Source organism: Puma concolor, chromosome A3 (assembly GCF_028749965.1).
Source record: "Puma concolor isolate L17-30 chromosome A3, mPumCon1.1.hap2, whole genome shotgun sequence".
In the NCBI taxonomy this organism is placed as follows: Eukaryota; Metazoa; Chordata; class Mammalia; order Carnivora; family Felidae; genus Puma; species Puma concolor.
The window spans coordinates 97,766,869-97,794,511 of NC_141669.1; the positions used below are offsets into that span (position 1 = coordinate 97,766,869).

The 27,643-nt window shown below is 42.6% G+C and overlaps 1 protein-coding gene across 5 annotated transcripts; it reads right to left on the bottom strand.

The window, feature by feature from the left end:
- Window positions 1–695: 695 nt before the first annotated feature.
- ZNF133 (zinc finger protein 133) lies at window positions 696–25,282 on the bottom strand. 5 transcript variants are annotated; one of them, XM_086701609.1, is made up of 6 exons: window positions 24,928–25,282; window positions 23,298–23,370; window positions 12,239–12,316; window positions 5,137–5,263; window positions 4,907–5,002; window positions 696–2,620 (listed from the first exon to the last, which is right to left on the bottom strand). In XM_086701609.1, exons 3-6 carry the CDS (start codon window positions 12,269–12,271, stop codon window positions 876–878), a joined length of 2,001 nt encoding a protein of 666 aa, XP_086557735.1. In that variant the 5' UTR covers window positions 12,272–12,316; window positions 23,298–23,370; window positions 24,928–25,282; the 3' UTR covers window positions 696–875. The 5 variants fall into 5 exon arrangements, with proteins under 5 accessions (XP_086557735.1, XP_086557733.1, XP_086557734.1 ...); XM_086701607.1 differs by having other exon boundaries at window positions 696–2,623; window positions 24,928–25,281; XM_086701608.1 differs by lacking the exon at window positions 23,298–23,370 and having other exon boundaries at window positions 696–2,623; window positions 24,928–25,281.
- Window positions 25,283–27,643: the final 2,361 nt, after the last annotated feature.

The window sequence follows — 27,643 nt, forward strand, 5'->3', positions numbered from 1 at the left end:
GATGGTGCAGCCACTCTGGAAAACTGTGGAAGTTTCTGAAAAATTAAAAATAGAACTACCCTACAACCCAGAAATTGCACTACTAATTTATCCAAGGGATACAGGAATGCTGTGTTGTAGGGTCACACGCACCCCAATGTTTATAGCAGCACTATCAACAATAGCCAAAGTATGGAAAGAGCCCAAAAGTCCATCGATGGATGAATGGATAAAGAAGATGTGGTATATATATACAATGGAGTATTACTCGGCAATCAAAGAGAATGAAATCTTGCCATTTGCAACTATGTGGATGGAACTGGAGGGTATTATGCTATGTGAAATTAGTCAGAGAAAGATTAATATCATAGGCTTCACTCATATGAGGACTTTAAGATACAAAACAGATGAACGTAAGGGAAGGGAAGCAAAAAGAATGTAAAACCAGGGAGGGGGATGAAACATAAAAGACTCATAAATACGGAGAACTAACAGAGGGTTACTGGAGGGAGTGGGGAATGGGCTAAATGGGTAAGGGGCCCTAAGGAATCTACTCCTGAAATCACTGTTGCACTATATGCTAACTAACTTGGATGTAAATTAAAAAAAAAACAAAACAAAAAAACAAAAAATGAGTGGACTTCGGAGTCCAAGGTATCTGCACCACTCCTTATTCCCTATCTTTACAGATGAGTGAATGAGGTGCGCAGTCAAGGTCACAGATTTGTAAAGAAGCAATGTTTATTAGAACAAAAGGTCACAAAACATGAAGACTTAGTGTGGAGAAAGTGAACTGAGTCAAATGTCCTTTGACCGCTTATGGAACGCATTTCTCTACTTCAATTCAAGGAAGTGTAACAATCTTGATTACTCAGTCCTCCTCACCATCTGCACTTTCAAAGAGAGTGTAAGAGGTCGGGAGACTGTCCGGAACAGGCCTCAGAGTCAGGCGTGAGTGGCGGTTTGTAGTGGACAGATTTCGTCCTCCTGTGTCTGCTGAGGTGGGACTTCTGGCTGAAGCCTTGGCCGCACATCTTGCACACATAAGGCTTCTCCCCCTGGTGTGTCATCTGATGTAAGACGAGGTGTGACTTCTGGATAAAGCCCTGGCCACACTCTCTGCACACGCAAGGCTTCTCTTCTGAATGTACCCGTTTATGTGTGATTAAAGCTGACTTGTTGCTAAAGCCTAGTCCACACTGCCTGCACATGTACGGCTTCTCCCTCGAGTGTTTCCTCTTGTGCCTGATGAGACCTGCCTGGTGACCGAAGCCTCGCCCACACTCCCTGCACACATACGGCTTTTCCCCTGAGTGTGTCCTCTGGTGTGCAACGAGGTTTGACTTCTGGCTGAAGCCTCGCCCGCACTCCTCACACACCATGGGCTTTTCCCCTGAGTGTGTCCTCTGGTGTCTGATGAGATTTGACTGCTGGCTGAAGCCTCGCCCACAATCCTTGCACACGATGGGCTTATCCCCTGAGTGTATGTTCTGGTGTCTGTTGAGGTGTGACTTCAGACTAAAGCCGCGCCCACACACCCCGCACACATAGGGCTTCTCCCCGGTGTGTGTCCGCCTGTGTGAGATGAGGGTTGAATTCTGGCTAAAGCTGTGTCCACACACTCCACACACGTAAGGCTTCTCTTTGGAGTGTGTCCTCTGGTGGTTGACAAGGGTCGTCCTCTGCCTAAAGCAGCGCCCGCACTCCTTGCAGGCGTAAGGTTTCTCCCCCGAGTGTGTTCTCTGGTGTGAGATGAGGTTCGACCGGTCACTGAAGCCCAGCCCACAATCACTGCACACAATGGTCTTCTCCTCTAAGTGTGTCCTCTGGTGTCTCACGACAGCAGACTTCTGGCTAAAGCCTTTCCCACACTCCCGGCACACGTAGGGCTTCTCCCCTGAGTGTGTCCTCCGGTGTATGATGAGGTTTGACTTCTGACTGAAGCCTCGCCCGCACTCACTGCACATATAAGGCTTTTCGCCCGAGTGAGTCCTCTCGTGTATGATAAGTGTTGACTTCCGGTTAAATCCTCGGCCACACTCCCTGCACACAATAGGTTTCTCCCCCGAGTGGGCCTTCTGGTGTCTGGCAAGGCTCTTCTTCAGACTGAAGCCCTTCTCACACACCCCACACACGTACGGCTTCTCCCCGGAGTGAATCCTCTGGTGACTGAGCAGGTTTGTCATTTTGCTGAAGCCCAGTCCACACTCTCTACAGTTGACCGTCCCAAATCCCAAGACTTCTATCCTCTTCAACAGTCTGTCCGCTTCCCCAGGGCTCCCCGCTGGAGCGGGGCTGGACTTGATTTCCACCCCTTTGATGCCACTCCTAGAGCTCACTGGCTGCCTCTGGGGTGCCCTGGAGAACGTTCCCGAAGTCCTTTTCTTTGTCTTGCCAAACAGAGGCTTGGGATCTTCTCTCTCTTGGCCTTCTGCTTTATCACTCCAGGAATCTCGATCAGAGGCTGGTTGCTGCTGCTTCTGGTCCCCTGGGCAGGGGTCCCCTGGCTTGACAGGAGTTTCTGCACACAAGCACGTAAAGACCCAGGGGGGATGGTTACACAGCATGTGTTGCATGTGGAACTTCTGACTGGAAAAATCCGAAGGGCAGAAAGGACACAGGTGGAGTTCCGGCTTTGGTTCTGCTGCAGAGAGAGAAGTTGGAGTCAGAATTGAGATTCAGTGAGGCAGCCTGAGCAATTCTGCCTAGTCTGACGGGGAGACTTGATTCCCTGTGCTTCAAAATGCTTACAACTTGAGTGCTACCCGGTCAAGACTTCCTTTAAATCACCTACTTTTCCAGGCTCAGAAAACCCACATCCTGGGGTGCCTGGATGGCTCAATCAGTTAAGTGTCTGACTTCGGCTCTGGTCATGATCTCACGGTTCATGAGTTCAAGCCCTACATCGGGCTCTCTGCTGTCAGCACAGAGCCTGCTTTGGATCCTCTGTCTCCCTCTCTCTCTGCCCCTCCCCTTCTCTTGCATGTGTGCTCTCTCTCAAAAAGCAAAAAACAAAAAACAAAAGAAAACCTGCTACTCAGCCTCTTCTATGTGGCCAGCTATAAAATAGCACAGGTGGTTTTGGCTCTTTAATTTTTTATTAAAAATTTTTTTCTTTTTGGGGCACCTGGGTGGCTCAGTTGGTTGAGCGTCTGACTTTGGCTTGGGTCGTGATCTTGCAGCTCATGAGTTCGAGCCCCACGTCGGGCTCTGTGCTGACAGCTCGGAGCCTGGAGCCTGCTTCGGATTCTGTGTCTCCCCGTCTCTCTGCCCCTTCCTGGCTCATGCTCTGTCTCTGTCTCTCAAAAATGAATTGGGGCGCCTGGGTGGCTCAGTCGGTTAAGCAGCCGACTTCGGCTCAGGTCATGATCTCGCGGTCCGTGAGTTCAAGCCCTGCGTCGGGCTCTGTGCTGACAGCTCAGAGCCTGGAGCCTGTTTCAGATTCTGTGTCTCCCTCTTTCTCTGACCCTCCCCCGTTCATGCTCTGTCTCTCTCTGTCTCAAAAATAAATAAACGTTAAAAAAATTAAAAAAAAAAAATGAATAAAGGTTAAAAAAAAACCATAAATAAATAAAACATTTTTTCTTTTTAAGTTTATTTTTTTTGGTAATCTCCACACCCAACATGGGGCTTGAACTCACAACCCTGAGATCAAGAGTCATGTGTTCCTCTGACCAAGCCAGCCAGGCACCCCTCAGCTCTTTAAATGGGGCCAATAGGTAACAGTCTTTCCCTGCTATTACAATTACCTTCTAACAACCACCCACACGACATAAACTGTGTCCACAAGTATTTTCTCTGAGAGAGATCTAACCAGAGGACCCATATGTAAATGTCATGTCTTTCCCTATTTCCCCATGAGGACAAAGGGACAGATGGAGAGAGTGGTCATTCAGGTTGGAGAGCCCCTAGTATAGGAAGCAGCATACAAACGGTTCAAGAATTGTGTGTGAGATGCCTGGAGGTCCCCCACTCACTAACAAAAATGTATTAGAGGATGACTTTGTGCCAGAATTTCTACAAGGTTTTCAGCAATGGACAACACGAACACAGTCTAGTCCCCCACTGACTTAAAGATGTTCCCTCCTGGTGCCCCTGACCAGTTGAAGCCCTGTTAATTTTCAAAATTAATCTAAATTAAAATTTTCCCAGACATCAATATAGATTTCTTCTTCTAGCACCTCACGTATAGAAGATGTTAACATTGACTGTAATTGTTTCATCAAAGCTGGTTCTAGTCATCTGAATGCAACAAATAACCAAACAATTTGAGAAACCAGGTATTGATTGTACTAGACCAACCTGAACACAATTTTCCTTGATCAATGAACCGAACTTTAAAAACCAACTGTATATACATTTATATTCCAGTATTCTATCCTATATAGAATGTTACTGTATTTGGAAATGGGGCTTGTTACTTAGCTTTTTCTAAAAATTTTTTTAAAGTTTATTTATTTATTTTGAGAGAAAGAGAGAATGCGCGTGAGAGCGCACAAGTGGGGGAGGGGCAGAGAGGAGAGACAGAATCCCAAGCAGGCTCCACACCGTCAGCACAGAGCCCGACGTGGGGCTCGAACTCACAAATTGTGAGGTCATGACCTGAGCTGAGATCAAGAGTTGGACGCTTAACCGACTGTGCCACCCAAGTGCCCTGGAAATGGGGCCTTTAAAGAGGTAATTAAGGTTAAAGGGGGTCACAAGGGTAGAGGCCTGATCCAATGTGTCCTTACAAGAGGAGGAAGACACAGCCCTGCACTCGGGTGAGGATGAAGGTCTGGAAGGGAGGCCTCGCCCGGCAATGCAAACAACGTTCAGGAGTCAGGAGAACGGCTGCCCTCTCCAGCACCTGAGTGATGCCTCCTTTCTCCCACTCCCTGAGCCACCTGAAGCCCTGTGCTCCATTTGCCTAGCCTTCCCCACTCACCTGGACAGGTGGCTGGTGAGCATTTTCTCTCCTCTCTCCAGGTTTCCTTCCCTTGCTCCAGCTGCGTGATAAGTTTTGGTTTAGTAACCGGAATTCCTGTTCACAAGAAAACAAGGTGGCTGTAGGTTAATGGGTTCAAGGGCCAACTCAGAAAGCGAGATGGCTACTTCAAGCATAGCCTAAAATGCCCAGCAGCAAGAAGGTGAGTCCTCAGAGATTCCAGGGCTTACCCAGTGAGACCAGGTTGCTGTAGTTTTCCAGCATCACCTCCCTGTACAGGGATCTCTGAGCAGGGCTCAGCAGCATCCACTCCTCCTGGCTGAAATCCACAGCCACATCTCTGAATGCCATGTGTGCCTGTAACAGAAAACACAGTCCTGCTCACTGAGGAGCCAGCCTTGCCCATGACTCAGGGTGAGGGGAAGGCAGAGGGTTGCCCTGTGGGAGGCAGGTGAGCTATTAAGATTCTGCCTTTGATTGTGACCCTGATGCCACGTGTTAAACCTCTGTTGCTATCCAGCCAACAACACTTGAGAGTCTACTACGTTCAAGATCTTGGGTGGGCTGTTTGGAGAATATGTGCAAAAAGGGTCCCTAACTTTTAAGAGCTTTAAATCGAGGCAGAAAGAAGAGGAAATAACATATAAAAATTAAATGAAAGTAAAGCATAACAGACTTTTTCAGAATTTAAATGATTAAATAATATTACCAATCACGTTAGTATTGACGCATCTGAATGACTAAAGTTTATACAATTCAATAGTGGCACAGGCTAAACGGTAACTCAGTCCTTTCCCTAAATCCCATGGTCTCTTGGCTTCCTTGGATCTGAGAGGCACAAGTGGGTACTGGTGAAGTGCATGGGGTTGAACGTACTACCTGGGTTTGGGGTTCACTTCTGAGGTCAACAAGTGAAATGTAGACAATACTACATTAAATTTACAGCCCCACACTGTGTATGCTCCGGGTGGACCTTCTTGGCCACTCGACCTACAAATTCATCTCTACATTTGTTCTCATTCCCCTGCCCAGTTTTACTCATCTCCTTAACACTATTTAAAAATGGAGGACACAGATATCAGGAAAGGTATCCTGAGGCAGCCCCAGGAACTTATCTTAAAGGATGGGTAGGAGTCAAGAGGAGAGGGAAGTTCTAGGTATTCCAGATGAAGCATATGGGGAGCAGAGAAGAAGACACTGTGAGCAAAGGAAGGAAGGAAGCCACAACGTGGACAGGGAAGACAACCCGGGAGGAATAAAAGGTAGAATACAGAATAGGTGGAGTGTAGCAGTCTGTAGAATTTTTCATTTTTACTGTAAAATATACATAACAAATATTTTACTATAGCTACCATGTTAAATGTACATTTCAGTAGCATTAAGTGTACAACCATCACCACTCTCCGTCTCTAGAACTTGTTCATCATCCCATGCCGAAACTGTCACCATGAAAGAATAACTCCCTCCTCCTCTCAAACCCTGGTAACCACCATTTAGTTCCTATCTCTATGTATGTGGTTATTCTCCATACTCAAATAAGTGGAATCACACAATATTTGTCCTTTTGTGTCTGGCTAATTTCAAGGTTCATTCATGCGGAAGCACAAACTCAGAATTTCCTCCCTTTTCAAGACTAAAAAAATACTCAATTTTATGTAAATACTGTTCATCTACTGATGGACATTTGGTTTGTATTCACTTTTTAACCACTATCAATAATACTACCTTGCAAATTGGTATCTAATGACCTGCTTTCAATTCCCCGGGGTATATACCCAGAAGTGAAATTACAAGAGCAAATGGTAATGTCATGTTCACTTTTTTCAGGAACCAGTTTTCCACAGCAACTACATCACTTTACATCCCTACCCAGCAATGCAGACGTGTTTTAATTTCTCCACATCCTCACCAACACTTGCTGCTTTTTTTTGATGACAGCCATCTAATGGGTGCAAAGTGGTACCTCATTGTGGACTTAATTTGCATCTCCCTAACGACTGGTGATGATAAGCATCTTTGCATGTGCTTATATGCCATTTGTATAACTTCTTTGCAAAATATCTTCAAGTTCTTGGTCCGTGGTTGAATTGGGGTGTTTGTATTTTCATGTTGGGTTACAGTTCTTTATATATTCTGAATATTAATCACTTATAAGTGATTTGCAAATATATTTGCACAGAAATTTTAAATTTTGATGATCAACTTTCTGTTTTATTTCTTTTGTTGCCCGGATTTTTTGTGTAATGTCCAAGAAATCATCACTAAATCCAGTTTCATGAAGGTTTTCCCTTGTTTTTTTCCAAAGAGTTTCATAGTTTCAGTTCTTATCTTTTAGGTCTTTGCTCCATTTTGAGTTCATCTTTGTATATGGAGTGAGGTAATGGTCCAACTATATTCTTTTGCATGTAGGTATCCCCAGCAATATTTATTAAATAAGATTGTCCTTTCCACATTGAATGGTCTTGGTACTCTTGTCCAAAATCATTTGACCATATACATAAGGTTTATTTCTGGGCTCTCTGTTCTATTCCATCAGTCCATAATTCTGTTTTTATCCCAGTACCACACAGCTTGGATGACTGTAGCTTTGTAGTAAACTTTGAAATCAAGAAGTGTAAGCCCTGCATGTTTGTTCCTTTTCAAGACTGTTTTGGCTATTCAGAGTCCTTTGAAATTTCATATGAATTTTAAGATGAACGTTTCTATTTCTGGGGAAAAAAAAAGTCATTGGGATTTTGGTAGCGATTGCACTGAATCAACTTGGGTCCTATTGTCATCTTAGCAATATTAAAATTTCCATTCATTAACTTGGTGTCTTTCCATTTCTTTAATTATTTCAGCAAGGTTTTGTACCTTTCAATGTACAAATCTTTCACCTCCTTGCTTAAGCTAATTTTTAAGTATTTTATTCTTTTTGATGCTATTAAGTTTTTCTTAATTCCCTTTTCAGATTGTTCATTGTTAGTGTTGTAGAAATGCAGCTGATTTTTGTGTGTTAATTTTGTTTCCTGCTATTTTGTTGAATTTGTGTATTAGTTCTAACAGGTTTTTGTGTGTCATTTGCAAACAGATAATTTTACTTCTTCCTTTCTGATTTAGATTTCTTCCTTCCTCCCTCCCTCCCTCCCTTCCTTCCTTTCTTTCTTTCTTTCAACTTTTCTTGCCTACTTACTCTGGCTAGAACTTCCAATACTGTGTTCAACAGAAGTGGCAGAAGTGAGCTTATTTGTCATATTTAATCTTACAGAAAAAGCTTTTAGTCTTCCACCATGGAGTATGTTAGCTGTGAGTTTTCCACATATGACCTTTATTATGTTCAGGTAGTTTCCTTCTATTCCTAGTTTATTGAGTATTTTAATCATAAAAGAGTGCTGGATTTTGTCAAATACTTTCTGCATCAGTTGAGATGATCTTGAGGTTTTTGCCTTTCATCTGTTAATGTGGTATATTTGCGGATGTTTATATGTTGAAGCATCCTAGCATTCTAGGACTAAATCCCACTTGGTCAGTGGAATTCTTTTAATATGGTGTCTAATTCTATACAGCAACATAGAATTCTTTTACTAACATAGAAAAGCATATAATTCTTTTAATATGCTGAATTTGGTTTGCTAGAATTATGTTGAGAATTTTTGCACCAGTATTCATAAGGGATTATTGGCCTGTAGTTTCCCTTATTGTCTTTTTCTGGCTTTGGTACCACAGTGATGCTCACAGAATTAGCTAGGTAGTGTTCCTTCTTTCCTTTTGGGGGGAAATGTTTGAGAATTGTTTTTCTTTAAATGTATGGTAGAATTCACCTGTGAAGGTATCATGTCCAGGGCTGTTCTTTGTTGGGAGCTTTTGATTACTGATTCAATCCCCTTACTATTCTATTAAGGAATTTTATTTCTTAATGATTCTGTCCTGAAGTTATTCTGTTTCTAAGAAGCTGTCCATTTTAGCTAGGCGGTCCAGTTTGTTGGGGCACTATAGTTCATAACAGTCTCACATAATCCTCATTTCCACAGAATCAGCAGTAATGCCCCACTTTTGTTTCTGATTTTAGCAATCTGAGCCCATTTGTTTTCTCAATCGAGCTAGCTAAAAGTTTTCAGTTTTGGTAAACTTTTTGAAGAACCAATTTTTTTGTTTTATTGATTTTCTATATTTAACTCTGTTCTTTATTATTTCTTTCCATCTGCTACCTTGGGTTTAGTTTGTTCTTTTTCTAGACTCTTAAGTTGTAAAACTACATTGTTTCCTGACAATCTTTTTCCTTTTCAATATACATATTGTAGCTATAAATTTCCCTCGTAGCACTTCTTTTGCTGTATCCCACAAGTTTTGGTATGCTGTATTTTGTTTTTATTTGTTTATAAATATTTTTTAATGTTTATTTCTTTTGAGAGAGGGAGAGAGAAAATCCCAAGCAGGATCCATGCTGCCAGCACAGAGCCCAACACAGGCCTCAATCCCATGAGCCATGAGATCATGAGCTCAGCTGAAATCAAGAGTCGGACGCTCAACCGACTAAGCCACCCAGATGCCTGTGTTTGTAAGTATTTTCTAATTTCCACTGTGATTTCTTCTTTGGTCCACTGGTTGTTCAGGAGCGTGTTGTTTAATTTCCACAAATATGTGAACTGTCCATTTTCCTTCTGTTATTGGTCTAACTTCATCCCACTGCGAGAGAAGATACACAGATCTTTTAAATAAATCTATTGAGACTTAATTTGTTGTGTAACATATGGTCTATCCTGGAGAATGTCCCAGGTCCCAGGGGTACTTTGTTGTCAAGCAGGGTGTTCTGTATAGGTCTGTTAGTTCTGGTTAGTTTATTGTGTTCTTCAAGTCCTCTGTTTCCTTACTTCTGTCTGGTTGCTCTATCCATTGTTGAGGGTGGGGTATTGAAGCCTCCAACTATTGCTGTAGAACTGTCGATATCACCTTTTAATTCTATCAACTTTTGCTTCATGTATTTTGAGGGTCTGTTATTAGGTAGGTAAGTATGCAGAATTTTTATATCCACTTACTGCACTGAACTTTTTATTAATGTATAATGTCTTACCTTTGTAATCTTGTTTGGCTGAAAATCTATTTTTCTCATACTGGTATAGCCACCTCTATTCTCTCTTGGTCATTATTTGCATGGAGTATCATTTGCTATCCTTTTGCTTTCAATGTATTTGTGTCTTTGAATCTAAAGCGAGTCTCTTATAGACAGTGTATAGTTGGATCATAGTTTTATTGTTGTTGTTGTTATACATTGTGCAAAATCCTGTGTTTTGACTGGAGGGTTTAATACGTTTACATACTATGTAACTTCTGATAAGAAGGGACTTCCGCCATTTTGCTATTTGTTTTCAACATGAGTTGTAGCTTTTCTGAACATCATTTCCTGCATTACTGTCTTGTTATTTAGTTGATTTTAGTACATTAAATTCCCCTCTTATTTCCTTTAGTGTACATTCTATATCTATTTTCATTATAGTTATCACAGTGATTAAATTTAACACCCTAAAGTTGTAAGACCCTAATCTGAATTGATATCAGTTTAACTTCAATACACAATTCTTCTCTCATATAGCTCCATCTTCACCTCATGTCGTTATTAAAGTCATAAAATTACACCTGTATGCATCATGTGTCCAAAAATATAGACTCACAATTGCGTTTTTTGCTAAGGCATTAGTCTCTTAAATCATGCAGAAAAGAAAAAGTGTAGTAAACCAAAGTGACAATAACACTAGCTTATATAAGTGCAGATTTATTTATTTTTACTGTAGAACTATTTCTTCATATAGCATCAAGTAACTGTCTAGTATCCTCATACTGCAACCTGAAAGACTCCCATTAGCATTTCTTGCAAGGCAAGTCTAGTGGCTGAAAACTGTATCACCTCTTATTTTTCTGAGAATGACTTCTCCCTTACTTTTGAAGGACAGTTTTGCTGGATATAGAATTCCTGGTTGACAGTTTTTTGTTTTTTGTTTTTTTTTCTTTCAGAACTGAATATATCAACCCATTGTCTTCTGGCTTCGAAAGTTACTGATTAGAAATCTGCTGATTTTAGAGGACAGTTTGTATGTGACACACTGCTTCTCTCTTGCTGCTTTCAAGATTTTCTGTTGCCTTTGGCTTTCAAGGGTTTGATTACATTGTATTGTGGTGTGGGTCTCTTTGATAGCTTATCCTACCTGGAATTTGTTGAGCTTCTTAGTTCCTTTTTAAGTTTTCTCTTTATTGATATTTCCATTTTGTCCTAACATAATTCTCTTGACTTTCCACTTTCCACTTTCATCTTCCTTTAGCCCAGAGAATCTTTAAGACAGCTCTTTTAAAGTCTTTGCCTAGTAAGTCCACCATCTGGCCTTTATCAGGGAGTTTCTATTGATTTATTTTTTTCCTTTGAATGGACTGTACTGTCCTGTTTCTTTGTATGCCTCATGATTTTGTGTGTGTGTAAAACTGGATATCTGAATCTTTTAATATGGCCGCTTTAGAACTCAGATTCTTCAGTATTTTCTGGATTTTAAAACTGCTGTATGCCATCTGCACTGAGATTCAGCCTAAGGTGTAAACCTAGGGTTTCCTCAGGTCTTTCTTATGCTTTTCTGATCCTGTGCTTTTCCATAGGCATGCATGGTAACTTTCTAAATAACCTGTATGTGCAGTTCTTTTGGATGTTCTAGTCTTAAAATGTCTGGCTCCCAAAAGGGGAAAAAAGGGAAAAAATAAAGGGGAAAAAAAACCCTGCCAGGATCTAGTTCTTTAAATCCCCTACTTCAGTCAGAAGGAGTTGTAACAATGGTTCCCACTTATGTAATCAGAAGCAGCAATCAGAGCACAGGTCCTCGATATTTGGAGGACAAGGTCCTTACTGTCCACCCTGGCTTCCACAAGCTGTCAAACTGCTCCAGGTACACATGCATGGATTTCTGCCATGGGGATGGGGGTGGGTGATGGTTACTGCACTAAGAGCTGAAACTGACTGTTCCAAGCCTTCCTTTGGAAGCTGCAAGCATTCAACTAGACTCCAGAGTTCCAAAATATTACATTAGACAGATTCTGGGTGCTTCCTACCTCATTTTCCCTGATGTCACTCTCAGCTTGTAAAAGTTTTAAAGCTGAAGAAAGGAATACAGACTCTATCCTGCCCTATAGAACTGTGTGTTGTTCAGAGTTAGCCACTTGGTGAATGACTTAAGTCATGGGTCGAACAGGTTTCAGGTAAGGTAAATCATACCTCCAGGACTAATGCTAGATTCTGCCAGGTATCATCAAGGCAGTCAGGATAAGAGAATGTGTCCATCCTGAAACAGCCAGTATGGAAATACAGAAAACACTCACCATTACCCTGGCTTTCCGGGACCCTGTGGCCATTTTTCCTGGTATCCCTAAAGAAGGATGATATCTCAGAAGGCAGATCTGGGTAAGGAAAACAGAAATGAAAGGGTGTCAGGTGGAAATGCTCTCCCCGTCAGTGAGGCAGGGCCTCACTTGGGGGAAGGGGGAAGCGTGGTGTGATGGGGAATGTAACAGGCTGATTCCCTATCAGGGCCCTGGAAAAAGGTCCAGGGAGCCAAGCCTTCAGCAGGGTCAGTTCCAAACTCTCCTGATCAAAACAAATTAAACATAAAAGGAAATTTCTGAAGCCATTTATTTGGCAGTAGGTGATATTAAATGCAGTATTATGAATTTGAAGAGTTGTGAAAATGGTATTCTGTTGTTTTTCCAAAGAAATACATATTAAAGTATTTATGGATGAAAATGATTAAAAACATTTTAGAAAAAAATGAGACAAAAACAAGAAACAAAGATTGCAACATGGTGATGGCTGTTAAAGCTGAGGCTTTATTATAATATTCTTGCTTCTTTTGAACATGTTTGAAATTCTTCTGTTAATAAAGAGTTATTTTAAAATTCTTAAACACCACCAAAAAAGCTTATGCAATATGGTAAAGCATTAAGAAATGTTAAATCAAGATGATGTACATAAGGATGGTAATTATGCTACTGTCTCCTTTATTTTTGCGCTTTCTCATTAAAAAGGCAAAAAGTATACAATTTTTCATTGGATAGCCAGGACAGAAAAAAACACAACAACACTGTATTGAGAACAAAATTAGCAAAATCGAAAGCAATACCTGGGGACAGAAACTGGTAAGAATGAAGTATCAATTCTAAAAGAATAAAGTATGACAACTCAAATTAAACTAATAAATATTATGACTTGGATGAAGTGGTCAGGAAAGAAGTAAAATAAAACTGCAAATCACTCATAAGGGAAGTGAGAAGACATTTTTCAACAAATGTATTTTTGTGGCTTAACTTCATTCTATTTAATTATACAGGTAATTAAAATCTGTTAGTGTTAGAAAGAATCCAGAGTAGTCTGAAGATTATAAAGGAAAAAGTTCAGTTCTCTTTCTGGACTCTGCCCCAGGCCCACATTCAGGTAACTGCTGTTAACTATTTCATGAGTACTCTTTGATTTATAATATTGTCTCTTCATTTTCATTCATATTTGGGTACACATGCAAATAATGTTACTTTCCTATAAATAAAAACCATCTGTATAATTCTTTGACTTGTGTGCATTTAATATTTTGGGGTTATGTGTACACCAATACTCACAGACCTAACTCAATTCTTTAATTATTATTACTTTATTAAAATGTTTGTTTATTTTTGAGAGAGAGAGAGAGAGAGAATGTGCAAGCAGGGGAGGCACAGAGAGAGAGGGGAACAGAGGATCTAAAGCAGGGTCTGTGCTGACAGTAGAGATGTGGGGCTCAAACTTGTGAACTGCAAGATCATGACCTGAGCAGAAGTTGGAAGCTCAATAGACTTAGCCACTCAGGTGCCCCTTATTTTTTATGAGAGAGAGAGACAGAGAGAGAGAGAGAGAGAGAGAGAGAGAGAGAAAGCATGAGTAGGGGAGAGGGGTAGAGGAAGAGAGAAAGACAGAATCTTAAGCAGTCTCCACACTCAGCACAAAGGCCAATGTAGGGCTCAATCCAAAGACCCCAGGATCCTGACCTGAGCTGAAAACAAGAGTCAAACACTCAACCGACTAAGCGACCCATGCTCCTCTACTCCACTTATTGATAACTCATACTACGTCCATCAGCAGACCACATTTTCTTCAACAAAGTGTTCCTCTGTCAACTGACAGACTGTAGTGTTTATCACTAGAAAGTTAAAAGCAATACCTTTTTGCAAACCTTTTTGCAAACATGTCAGTATTTCTGTATGAGTGCTAAAGGAGTGTAATTACTGGACTTAATACCAAACATATGCTCACACTGCCAAATTGCCCTCCAAAGGCCGACCAATTTACAATCCCAATGACTACACAATAAGTGTGCCCCTTTCCACACTTTTGGTAACACTTGATTCATCCAAGGGATTCTTCAAGTAAGATGACTATAGGAAAACAGTTGTACACATGCAAGAGTTTGAGGAATTCTATAGTCATGAGCTCTTTGTGAGGAATCTACTGGAAGATGAACATTAGACATAATAGGACAGGGCAGGGAAAACCAGGTAAAGACCTGATAGTGAGCATTTAATATACATAATTGTAGATCTAGCACTAAATGGTGGGTAAGAATGGGGAAGAAAAATATATACTAATGGTATAAGGCCTACGTGTCCAGATAAAGTAGAAATGCCACTAAAATGGGAGAAGAGAAAAGGGAAGTAGAAAAAGTTTACTGAATGTTGCATTAGGCAGGAGGTAAAGGGAAAACAAATGAAACCACAGAATTTCTAAAAACAATGAAAACACTATGGATGTGTGAGATTTATTTAAAACAGTGAGGTGAGGGAAATGTATAGCTTTAGATATTTCAATAAAGACAAGAACATAAATTAATGAACAGAAAAAAGTATAATAAGTGAAATCTTAACTTCTTAAAAATTAGTGAAATGAACACAGGTATTTTAGGAAATGAGAAAATGTAAATATTCAAAATAAGAAACCACAAAGGGGAAATACTTGACTCCAGTTTTTTGAAGTGTCAATGTACTGGGTTTAAAAAAAACAACCTCTACTCCAGAAAGTAGGAGAAAAACAAAAACTAAGAAAAGCAGAAGAAAATGTCTTTTTTTTTTTTTTTTATAAAAAGAACGAGTAGCATTAGATTCTGATACTGAGCACAGCTTCTATCAAACTAACCCTCTTACTAACAACTATAAACCCTACTCAAAATATAAAAAACAACTATTTGAAGACACTACAACCAGAAGCAGTCAGAAACCAGAAGGGATATGATCCTTGAAAGGAAGGACGCACATGGGGTAAGACCTGTATTTAACTGTCTTTTCATTTAAGGGCGCTCCCCAGTACATGTGGCACATGGGGAACAGATCAAAAGTCTGTGGCTTCCAGACTTCCTGGAAACCATACGGCATAATCCTAGAAAAGTGGCAGCAACAAAGGATGGAGCCTCAAATCTACACAAGCCCCTCCCACAGTTGGCTGAATACATAAGGCAAGACAACAAAGAGCTAACGTGGATAACAATGGCTGGAAGGTCAAATGAGCTGTGCAGGTAGGTGTCTGCTACTGTTCACAGGTGAGACTGAGTTCAGAGCTTGAGGCCAATCAAGTAAAAGATTGCTAAATACCTTAGATAACCTTCTACTGAAACACAGGTAATTTACACAAAACATACATCCTGTCAGCATGCCCAGACAGAGAATATTCTAACTTCAAATTACTTGTAATAAAAGTAAATAAGACATAAAACACTAAACCAGTGAGCTATCTCTTATACTCCCTACACAGAGCCATCAGGGAACAGAAGAGGAGCTAAGAGGGAAACTACATGAAAGAGAGAAAAGAGGCACTGTGTGGACTTAGTTGAGAGGAAACGACCGCCCAAAAAGAAAAGCTACCATATATGAGAAAATACTGATAGGTCAGAGCACTTATAAAAGGGAAAGGACTTAAAAAGGGTAGGCAGACAGAGCACAGAAGTCTCGGGAAGGTACAGCTCCAGGGGAAAGGGGGATCACAAGCAAGGAAAAGGCACCTCTCGGCAATGTCAAGATAAAGGGAAAAATAAGCAAGGGGGGGGCGGAAATACAGGGCCTTGCAAAACAGAAGAGAAAGAGGAAGAGGAAGGAGGAGGAGGAGGAGGAGGAGGAGGAGGAGGAAAAGAAGAAGAGGAGAAGGAAGAAGACACAATATCTCCTCCTCCTGCAATCCAGTAAAGAAACCATACTAGCTACACTGACAGAAGAGTTTTCCTGAACTAGAAAATTAGAAACACACTAGATCTTATTTACTAGATTTCTGTCTATAGAAACGCAGATGAGCAGTTCTCCTGTATAGAAAACCAAAACAGAAAATGAGAATCCAAAGTTCAGCTAAAGAAATTTCTACCAAAAACAAGTGACACAGAAATAGCTGTAATAAAACTCTAAGCTGAGTTCAAGATCCTCAAACATTTGGGCATATGAGAAATCATCTTGAATCAAAAATTCAAATTTGTACCTACGTTATGAAAATGGATAGAATTAAACTTATTGTGATACATTTCCCAATATATACATGTATCAAATCATTATGTTGTACACGTTAAACTAATGCAATGTTATATGTCAATTATACTTCAACAAAACTGGAAGCAAAATTTGAAAGCTAAAAACAAAAATGGGCCAAAAAGAAAAGAAAGAAACAAACAAAATGAAAGTTGATTGAACTTCAGAAAGAAATTAAACTAAGTTACAAGATACTGAAGAAGAATAGATTGAAATGAAAACAGGATGGGCACTTAAGTGTAGCAGGAAAACCACTTAAGAGAATAAAAATGAAATAAATAATGGGTCGGAGAGAAAGTGGTTGAAATGGAAAACAGACAAAAAAAGGATTATCACCCATATAATTGTAGTTCCTGAAGAAGAAAACAAAAACATACAAACAAAAAAAGAAACAGTATACTTAAAACTATAGTCCAAAGGGCACCTGGGTGGCTCAGTCACTTAAGCATCTGACTTTGGCTCAAGTCACGATCTCATGGTTGGTGGGTTCGAGTCCTGTGGCTGGCTCTGTGCTGACAGCTCAGAGCCTGCAGCCTGCTTGGGATTCTGTGTCTCCTTCTCTGTCTGCCCCTCCCCTGCTCACACTCAGTCTCTCTGTCTCAAAAATAAATAAAACATGAAAAAAAGTTTTTTTAAGCTATAGCCCAAGAAAACTTCAAAAATAGATGACCTGAATCTAAACATGAAAGGGCCTACTTCTGAGTACCAGAGAAGTTTACTCACAATCACCAACTTCAAGGTATCTACTGGAAAAATGGTCAGGCTTTTAAGAACAAGACTCCTAAGTGATTCCGAGCAAAAAATTTACCAGACTTCCATCATAATGATCAAAAGCATCATTCAACTATTGGGCAGTGCTCAGAATGTACAATGGTGCAGCCACTATAGAGAACAGTATAGTGGTTGCTCAAAAACTTAAAAATAGAATTACCATGTAATCTACCAATTCCACTTCTGGGAATATCCTAAAAGAATTGGAAGCAGGGACTCAGACAGATATTTGTACACTTATGTTTTGTTTTGTTGCGAGAGAAAGCATATGTGCACGCACAAGCACGAGTAGGGGAGGGACAGAGAGAGGGGGAAGAGACAGAATCTTAAGCAGGCTCCATGCCCAGTATGGAGTGTGAGGCAGGGCTCAATCTCACAACCTTGAGATCATGATGTGAGCTGAAATCAAGAGTCAGACACTTAACCGACTGAGCCACCTAGGTGCCCTGTACACTTATGTTTATAGCAGTATTCATAATAGCTAAAAACATAGAAACAACCCAAGTGTCCATCAACAGATGAATGGATAAACAAAATATGACAGACACACACATGGATATTAAAAGGAAATTCTTACAAAGGAAGTTTTGACACATACTAAAACATGGATTAAACTTGAAGACATTAGGCTAAGTGAAATAACCTGTTAGAAACAAAAAGAGAAACATTGTATGATTCCACTTATATCAGGTACCTAGAGTAATCAAATTCACATGGACAGAAAGTTGAAGAGTGGTTGAGAGGGGCTCAGGGTAAGGGTAAATAGGGAATTATTGTTTAATGGGCACAAAGTTCCAGTTTGGAAAGGGAAACAGCGAGGTGAGGGAAATGTATAGCTGGAGATTTTATTTATTTTTTTTTTTAAATTTTTTTTTTTTCTTTTTTAACGTTTTATTTATTTTTGAGACAGAGCATGAACGGGGGAGGGGCAGAGAGAGAGGGAGACACAGAATCGGAAACAGGCTCCAGGCTCCGAGCCATCAGCCCAGAGCCTGACGCGGGGCTCGAACTCCCGGACCGCGAGATCGTGACCTGGCTGAAGTCGGACGCCCAACCGACTGCGCCACCCAGGCGCCCCTATAGCTGGAGATTTTAAACACAGCTAACTTAATCAGGAAAAGAGAAAGCATAAATATTCCAAATAAGAAACAACAACGGGGAAATAACTACCAAATCACCAAAACACATTTTTTAAAAGTAATTTAAGAGTATTTTTCAGATCTCCAAAAATAATTGTACACCTAGATGAAGAGCATAACTTCTAAGGAAATATAATTGACCCTAAATGGTCACGAGGGAATTCAACCAAACTTTCAAACCAGAGTCCCAGTGCTCTAAATACTGTCCGGGAGCACTGAAAAATGAAGGGAACTTCCTTATTCTTTTTATAAAACAACTATAATGTTGACACCTCAACTTGATGGCAGTTCGGAAAATTAAAAATTAGGCACCTGGGTGGCTCAGTCGGTTGAGCATCTATCTGACTTCAGCTCAGGTCATGATCTCACAGTTTGTGAGTTCAAGCCCCACGTCGGACTTGCTGCTGTCAGTGCAGAGCCTGCTTCAGATCCTCTGTCCCCCTCTTTCTCTGCCCCTACCCCACTTGCACTCTCTCAAAAATAAAACAAAACATCAAAAAATTTTATAAAAAAATTAAAAATTAAAGACCATTATCACTTATGAATTTGGAGCAAAATTCTAGAAATATCGGCTAAGAGACTCCAACACAACAATAAGAAAATATTTCATCAAGACAAAGTGGAATTCCCAGAAATTCAAGATTGGGTCAATATTAGGAAATCCATTGCTATAATACACCTTATTAATCAACAGATCTAAGGAGAAAAACCAAGTGTTTTTATGCATGCTGAAAAATTATTAACAAAACTCAGCACCCATTCATTACTTAAAAAAAAAAAAAAACAAAACTCAAGAATATAAGATTGAAGGATTTTTAAAACTTTTTATTTTGAACTGATTTTAGACTTACAGGGAAGGTACAAAAATATCAGTTCTCATATAACCTTCATCCAGCTTCCTCTAGTGTTAACATCTTAGAAAACCATAGTACAATGATCAAAACCAGGAAATTAGCATTGACACAATACTGTTAACTAGACCACAGTCCTTAACCAAATTTTGTCAGTTTTTCACTAATGTCCTTTTTCTGGTCCAGGATTCAAATGAAGTTCCCACATTGTATTTAGTTGCCATGTATGTTTAATTTTCTCCAATTTGTGACAGTTCCTGTCCTTTCTTGTCTTTCATGAACTTGACACTTTTGAAGAATATCTCTCAATTTTGGATTTGTCAGATGTTTTTTCATGATCAGAAGGAGGTTAGTTCATTTTTGGCTAGATTACTTGAGAAGTGATGTCATGTCCTTTTCAGTGCACTGCATCAAGGGGTTGATGATACTCATATGTCTCATTACTGATGATATTAACCTTGATCTTGATCACTTGGTTAAGGCGATGTGTTGGGTTTTTATAATTAATTAAGTATTTTGGGAGAGATACTTTGAGATCATACAAATATCCTGTTTCTGTTCAAACTTCCACTCACTAATGTCAGCATGCATCTGTGGGACGTGTCCGCAAGACGTATTACTGTGGTATTTACCAAATGACGATGTTCTAGTTCCCTTTTTGATTCTAAATTCGTTAACTGCTCTGTAAGCAAGAGCTGTCCCTTCTCCCTCATTTTTAAATTTATTCAATTATTTATATCAGTATGGATTCATATCTTATCCTATGAGTTACAAGAGAATATCATCACTATTTTCTTGCTCAAATTATTCCAGCTTCAAACATCAGGAGCTCTTGCATGTTGGCCTTGTTCCTGTTTTAACCAATAAATGTGGCACAAGTGACACTGTGCCAGTTACTGATTTATGTCTTAGGAAGGCTGGAGAGCTTATGTTCTAGGGAGGCCCAAGATACCATGCAAGAAGTTCAACTCCTCTGCCAGAGAGACCATGCAGACGCCCTGATACTACATGGAGAGAGTGAGGCCCAATTGTCCCAGCTGACCCCAGCCTTCTAGTCAACCCATAAAGGGCCAAATATGTGAGGGAACCGTCTTTGAGGTTCCAACCCACACAAGTCCCTGAGAGACTGTGGCCACAGCCAGATCTATAACTCACACAGAGCAGAAGAACCACTAAGCTGATCCCAGTGGATACAAAGACTTGTGAGACATTATAGCATGCTGATTCTTTAAGCCGCTAAGTTTTGGGGGGGTTTGTTCTGCAGCAATCAATAATCAGAACCCTTCCAGACATGCTATGGCGTCTTCCTCTTCAACCTACTTAATGACAGTAGCACCTTCCCTCTTGCCCATGTGCCTACTCAGGCACCAGGACTACTTCCCCACTTGCCACATCAAGCCCATTACCTGGGCCAACCGGTTCCATCTCCAAGAACTCTCTCAACCCCTCCCCGCTCCCACACCAGCTGGGGTAAGACAATGGTCACAGTCTCTCCTGATAGGGTCTGCAGACCCTCTCCCAACATTCCAGTCGGCCTCATCCATTCCTACCAGAATTGGCTCCATATACATATGGCTGGATCGTTCATTCATACAGTAAAATATTTATTAAGCTCCCACTGTACGATAGGCACGATTCAGACACTGGGGATACAAAAGTGAACAAAGGAAAAAAACCTGCCCTCATTGACATGAAAGTCCAGAGGAGGAAGATGGGCATACTCAATTAATGAATAAAACACACAGGATGCCAGGAAGTGATGAGTGAGGTGAAGACCAATACGGCAGGGAAGGAGCAAAATAACAGAAGCAGGGTGGGGTTCTGGAATTGTACCTAACAGTTCGACATGGCCTCTCTGACAAGGCAACAGAGTAGAAATCTGAGGGATATGAAGGAGTGACCAAGCGGGTAGCTCTGAAAAGCGACAGTTCACAGTTAAGGTACAGAGTTCACTGTGGCTGGGGTGCTGTGTTTGAGACCACGTTGGGGAGATAAATTTCAAGTGTAAACACGGGGCGGGGAGATCAGACTCAGCTTTGCAGGATACTGGTTTTGACTTTGGGATAAGAAGCCATTGGAGAGTTTTGAGCAAATGCATGACACAATTTGATTGACATTTTTTAAAAACAATTTTATTTTTTTAATTTAAATGTTTATTTCTGAGAGAGAGAGAGAGAAAGAGAGAGAGAGAGAGAGAGAGAGAGAGAGAGAGAGAGAGATTGTGTGTGGGGGAGGGGCAGAGAGAGAGGGTGACAGAGGTTCTGAAGCAGGCTCTGCACTGGCAGGAGAGCCCAATGTGGGGCTTGAACTCACAAACTGTGAGATCATGACCTGAGCCAAAGTCGGATGCTTAAACAACTGAGTCACCCAGGTGCCCTGACTGACATTTGAAAAGATTCCTCTGGGGGCGCCTGGGTGGCTCAGTCGGTTAAGCGTCTGACTTCAGCTCAGGTCACGATCTCACGGTCCGTGGGTTCGAGCCCCGCGTCAGACTCTGGGCTGATGGCTCAGAGCCTGGAGCCTGCTTCCGATTCTGTGTCTCCCTCTCTCTCTGCCCCTCCCCTGTTCATGCTCTGTCTCTCTCTGTCTCAAAAATAAATAAACGTTAAAAAAAAAAATTTGAAAAGATTCCTCTGGTTGCCATACTAATATAGTTTAGGGGGACAAGGGAAGATGCAAAGGGATCATTCAAGGGCTCTGATCATCCAGGTGAGTGAGGTGAAATGGTGGTCCGGGCCCCAGTGGAAACAGTGGAGATTGGAGATAGTTAGAGTCCAGATTTGCTTAGTAGGGATGGAGTGTAAGAGCAAGAAAGAGTCAAGGGTGACTCCAAGGGTTTGAGCCTGAGCAATCTGAAGGAAGGAGATGCCATGTCCCTGCCCCTTATTAGAGCTTATTAAACTCCCTGAAAGAGTGGTCTATACTCCACTTGGGCAGAGCACGTTTGGGAGGTGACCAGAGTTTACTGTCGGACACATTAAGTTTGGGATGCCCAAGAGATACCCAGGAGGAAATTCGAAGTAGACAGCAGGCGACTAGAATTTGGAGAGGAAGGCATGGGTCTAGGCTGAACCTCAAAGATGGCATTTAAGGCCTGGAGAGGAGATGGGGTCACAAGGGAGACAGTATGGCTGGAGAAGATGAAAAGTCCAAGAACCGAACCAGGGCCTTCCACAGTAGGGATCTGGGAGAAGGGAAGCTGGCAAGAGAGAGGAGGAGTGACCTATGAGATAGGAGGAAAACCCGGAAACCAGGAGCAACCCATGTGAAAGGGTATTTTAAGGAAGAGGATGTACGCAACTATGTAAAATGTTGCTGAGAACGGACTATGGCTTTAGCCACAGGGAGAGCATGGGCACCTTGACAACAATGTGTTTCAGTGGGGAGGGCCAAAAAGGCCTCATAGGAACATTTAAGAGATGAAGGAAGGACAGACATGGAGACGGCAAGCAGAAGCAATTCTTTCAAGCTTAGCTCTGACGGGGAGGAAAAACACAGAGCAACAGCTGGAGGGGGAAATCACGTCACTGCTCTGCTCCCTGCTGCCCTCAGATCAAGGCCACACTCACTAACTTGTCATTGAGGACTCATTCCATTAACACCCAACCCACACCTTTCCAATCAGATCTCCCCTGTGAACTTCCTTCCCAGCCAGCAAGAATGACAACTCTGTGCCTTCACACTGCATCACCTACTTAGTCTAATTGGGTGCCCAATCCTCCAAGAACTACATCATGATCCAGTGGGACAGTTGGACAGTCACAGTGCAGCCTGGGAGCCCAAGAGTCCTGAGAGTGTCGACTGTTCTGCTGCTGACAAGGACACTGGAAGTACTGCCTGGGGAAATCCGGGAATGTTTTACAGTGGGATGGCATCTGAGCTCAATCAACAGGGTTTATACTGAAGCAGAGAGGCATGGAGAAATCAAAGGGGTCATGAATGAGGGCAAAAGGTCTGAAGAAGAGTCCCTGTGAAAACTGTCACCCTGACAATGGGCCTTCTTTCCTGGGGGTGGGACATTGTAGGACACAAGATGCAAAGCTGAGCAAAGAAAACCCACTGTGGTTCGCTAAGCAAAAGGTAAAGGGTCCCCACCTGAAGCTGGATTGTCAGGAGCCCGGGAGTCCTCTCTTTGCCCACCAGGCAGTCCTCTCTGGGCAGGCAGGGGCTGCAGGGGGCAGAGCAAGAACAAAAAAACGTTCAGAGTTACAGGAAACCCTCATGCTCCAGTAGGGTAGGGCCTCTTCCAACCTTCCTTCCTTTAAGGAGGAATGGACCTATCACAGAAGAAAAGACTGTGCACAGCTTGCTGGGAACACAGCTTGCCCTGACACGCTGCTGACACTGAGCAGGAGCTGATCCTCTCTCACCTTTGTTCTTAGTAAGAATAGTACTTAGTGGGCCCTGAGTATATACGAGTATACACCAGAGACTGTTCCAGGCACTGTGAGTTTTACCTTTCTCCTCACCCAGTGAAGTACAATTTATTATCTTCATTTTACAGATGAAAGAATTGAGGCACAGCAGGGTCAGTCTTTTACCGGAGGTGGCACAGCTATAAAATGACTGAGCCTGGATGAAATCTGGCTGTAGAGGCCATATTCTTTTTTTATTTATTTATTTATTTAAAAAAAAAAATTTTTTTTTCAACGTTTATTTATTTTTGGGACAGAGAGAGACAGAACACGAATGGGGGAGGGGCAGAGAGAGAGGGAGACACAGAATCGGAAACAGGCTCCAGGCTCCGAGCCATCAGCCCAGAGCCTGACGCGGGGCTCGAACTCACGGACCGCAAGATCGTGACCTGGCTGAAGTCGGACGCTTAACTGACTGCGCCACCCAGGCGCCCCCAGAGGCCATATTCTTAACCAGTGAGGGCAGTGATGGTGAATCTCTGTGGGTTGCAAGGATTCTCAGTGTATCCATGATAAGAATCAAGAATGCTCCTTGGGTGATAAGCACTGAATTTGAGTAATGGGTCTAAGGAGTTCTATCTACTTCTGACTGTTTGAAATTTCTCCATAAAAAGTTAAAATGGAACTTAAAATTCCAAAGCCCTTTCACACCAGAGACGTGGGAATCTGGGATTCCTGTGGACAACGACGATCCTCGGGACCTTTGAAAAACTTGCCCAGTGGACCCTGGCCCGACCTCTTCCTCCAAGGCCGGAACCCAAGGGCGACCAGCCAAATTGAGAGCCTAGCATCGCGCCAAAATGGCCACTCCACACCCAGTGCAACTCGGGCACGTCTGGCCAAGCCAGCCTGCCCATCGTCCCGCCGCGGCAAAGCTGAGGGGTACACCCGAAAAAAGACGATCAGCACCCACCCACCCAAACCCCAGACACGTGGCCCCAGGGACGGCTCCCACACCACCACCTGGGAAATTATCAGACCCCCAAAGCCTACTTACTAAACTCCCCGCAAACCCGGGGAGTTGTGACACGAGCGACCCCCTCTCCCAATATCGCGATTTCGGCCAAGGCCGAACCTGTCCCCACCCACAAGAATCCCTGGACGAAAGGCCCAAGCCCAGCACCCACCACCACTGGACTTCGCCGCTGAGCTTCCCCCACGTTCCTCGGAGATGCGCGCCCACACCCCCAAAATAAGACATCCGGGAGAGCACGGCCTGAGCCACGACAGCGTGTCCCCACACTACCTCCTCTCCCCGCCATCTGCACCGACCCCAGCCTCAGCCCAAAGACTAGCCTTTCAGGACCTACCTTTCCGCGCCGGGAAGGGCACAGTTGCGGCAAGGGTCCCACGGGAGCCTTACTCGCCAGCACCACCAAAGAACAAGGGGTCACTCCAGCCACCAGCTGGGGACCTACTTCTGTAGGGCGCCGGGACTACACTCCCCAGCATCCTCGGTGTGGCGCCGGGACCACACTTCCCAAGATGCTCCGCGCAACCAGACGAGGGCTGACATCCCTCGGCTTCCACTGCCCTCCCAGGGAGCCGTTTCTGGGTAATGTGCCCGGTCACTGTGGAGAATGACCACTGTGGCACCTGGATCCCCGGTCTTTTTTCTTAAATCCGCGTCCGCAAAACATGCTTCTCGACCTGCCGTGACCTCCACTCTAACGCCTCGGCCTCAAAGACTACACTTCCCAGTGACCCCTACTGTGACTTCCGCAACCGGTGCCGGCCCGCCTCTCGGTGGGCGGAAATGACGCGTCAAGGGGGAAAGATCGGTTTGCCTTCTGGGATTGGCTGAGGTCGGCGGCGGTTGGGTGAAGTCGCCCTTCTCCAGCGGCGGGGTTGCACACCACGGTCGGGGGCGTTCAGTGAGCGCCCCGCAGGCGTGGTCTCGTCCAGCTCACGTGCCCTTTTAACTCGATTGAGGCCCATGGAGGGCGGAAGCTGAGAGAGGCAGAGCAGTCTTCCCTAGGTCTCCCGTCCCGAGCGAGGTAGACCTGGATTCTGAGCATAAGCCCTCAACCCGAACAACCCATTTCGGATGCCCGGAGACGTTTTTCTTCTGCTGGAGTCCCCAGAGTTTTGGGCAAACTCTCATTTGTCTTCTGGAGAACAGGAGCCTCACTGTTGGACCATAGCTTGGGGTAGAGCCCACTGTCGACTTAGCTCTTTAGGTCTTTGTTCCGGGGTCTGGTTGAGAATAAGGGGTTTTTGTTTCTTTGTTTTTGGAAAATGAATCCATTCCCTTCTTTTGGCCCGCTGCCTGTTCATAGTGAATTTAGTTCATCCCTGGTTCTGGAGAAATGCTCAGTCTTACTTGGAGCCCTCTTTTGACACTTCCTCTCTGCCCCACCCGTGACTCATTCACCAAGAAATTACCTGTTAACGTCCATGAAGGTTCAAAGTAACAATGCAGACACATCCATGTGTAACTGTCCAGGGATGCTTGCTGTATGCCAAGGGCAGAGATGGCTGGGATCCCAGGGGCCTTGGAGGTGAGAGACCAAGGGAGACTTCCAGGATGAGAGACTGCCTGAGCTCCCCTGAGGGAGTAGATGAGATGAGGAGTTGGAGAAAGGCCGGTGAGAAGAGAGCAGGAAGTGAGGTCAAGGTCTTAGGCGCTTGGTCACTGGGTCAATTGTCCTGGACTCAGAGAAGTTGTCAAAAGAAATTGACAGGGCACCTGGGTGGCTCAGTCGGTTGAGCGTCCGACTTTGGCTCGGGCCATGAACTCACAGTTTGTGAGCTCAGGCCCCACGTTGGGCTCTGTGCTGACAGCTCAGAGCCTGGAGCCTGCTTCCAATTCTGTCTCTCCCTCTCTCTCTCTGCCCCTCCCTCACTTGTAGTCTGCCTCTCTCTCTCAAAAATAAATAAATGTTAAAAAAAAAAGAAAAAAGAAATTGACACTATCTTTTGTCATCTTCAATCTTCTAAGCCCCTCTGGTAAATTAAAATTTTTTATTTATTATGCTCTTTAGTCCTACAATCCCCACTTGGTTCTTTTTTCATAATTTCCATCTTTCAGATGAGGTTGCCCCCATCTGTTCACTCATTATGCACATGTGTTCCTTCATTATATTTATATTACCTGTTGTAAGGTCTTTGCTAAAACCTCTGGGCCATCTCAAGATCTATTTCTGTTGACTGCTTTTTTTTTTGTCTTGACTATGTTCCTCTGCATGTCCAGTAATTTTTCAACTTTATCCTGGGCATTTTTGTTAGCAAGACTAAATTCTCTTCTGTTCTTCTCCTCTGAGTGTATTTTTTATTCTTATAGATAGTTTATTTATTGGCTGGTCATTTTGAACTTGCGTAGGCTTCTTTTATGCTTTATTAGGGTAGGTCTTTGAGCATTCAGGGTATTTATCAAGCCTCTCTAACTTGGCAGCACTCAAATTTAAAGTTCTTTCACCCATGCAAATATTACATCTTTATTCTAGTTTCTGTTAGATCACGTCTAGAGAAGATGTTACTATAAGATGTGGTTTTTCTCAGTGGCGGATTAAATGTTACATTAGATAGTTGAGAGAGAATAAGTCAACTGGAAGATAAAGGCCACAAACTTACACAAAACGTAGCACAGAAAGACAAAGAGGGAAAATTTTTAAGGAGCAGTTAAGAGATACGGAAGATAAAATAAGAAAGAGACAATATAGGTAGTGGAGGAGAGAGAATAGATAAAGGAATAATGGATGAATTTTTTCCAAAATTAATTTTTTTATTTTTTTTAATTTTTTTAATTTTTTTTATTTATTTTTTTTAAGTTTATTTATTTTTGGGACAGAGAGAGACAGAGCATGAACGGGGGAGGGGCAGAGAGAGAGGGAGACACAGAATCGGAAACAGGCTCTAGGCTCTGAGCCATCAGCCCAGAGCCTGACGCGGGGCTCGAACTCAAGGACCGCGAGATCGTGACCTGGTTGAAGTCGGATGCTTAACCGACTGCGCCACCCAGGCGCCCCCAAAATTAATTTTTAATCCCTAGCAGCATAAAGGAAATTAATGAAAGAAATAAAACCT

What these genes read in the sequence shown, in the direction of transcription:
- ZNF133 (XM_086701608.1), bottom strand. Translation starts at nt 12,271, where the DNA reads ATGGCCACAGGGTCCCGGAAAGCCAGGGTAATG. An exon ending in CAGCAACCTGGTCTCACTGG is followed by an intron (nt 5,003 to 5,136) that starts GTAAGCCCTGGA and finishes TCTTGTGAACAG; the next exon opens with GAATTCCGGTTACTAAACCA. An exon ending in CTCACCAGCCACCTGTCCAG is followed by an intron (nt 2,624 to 4,906) that starts GTGAGTGGGGAA and finishes CTCTCTCTGCAG; the next exon opens with CAGAACCAAAGCCGGAACTC.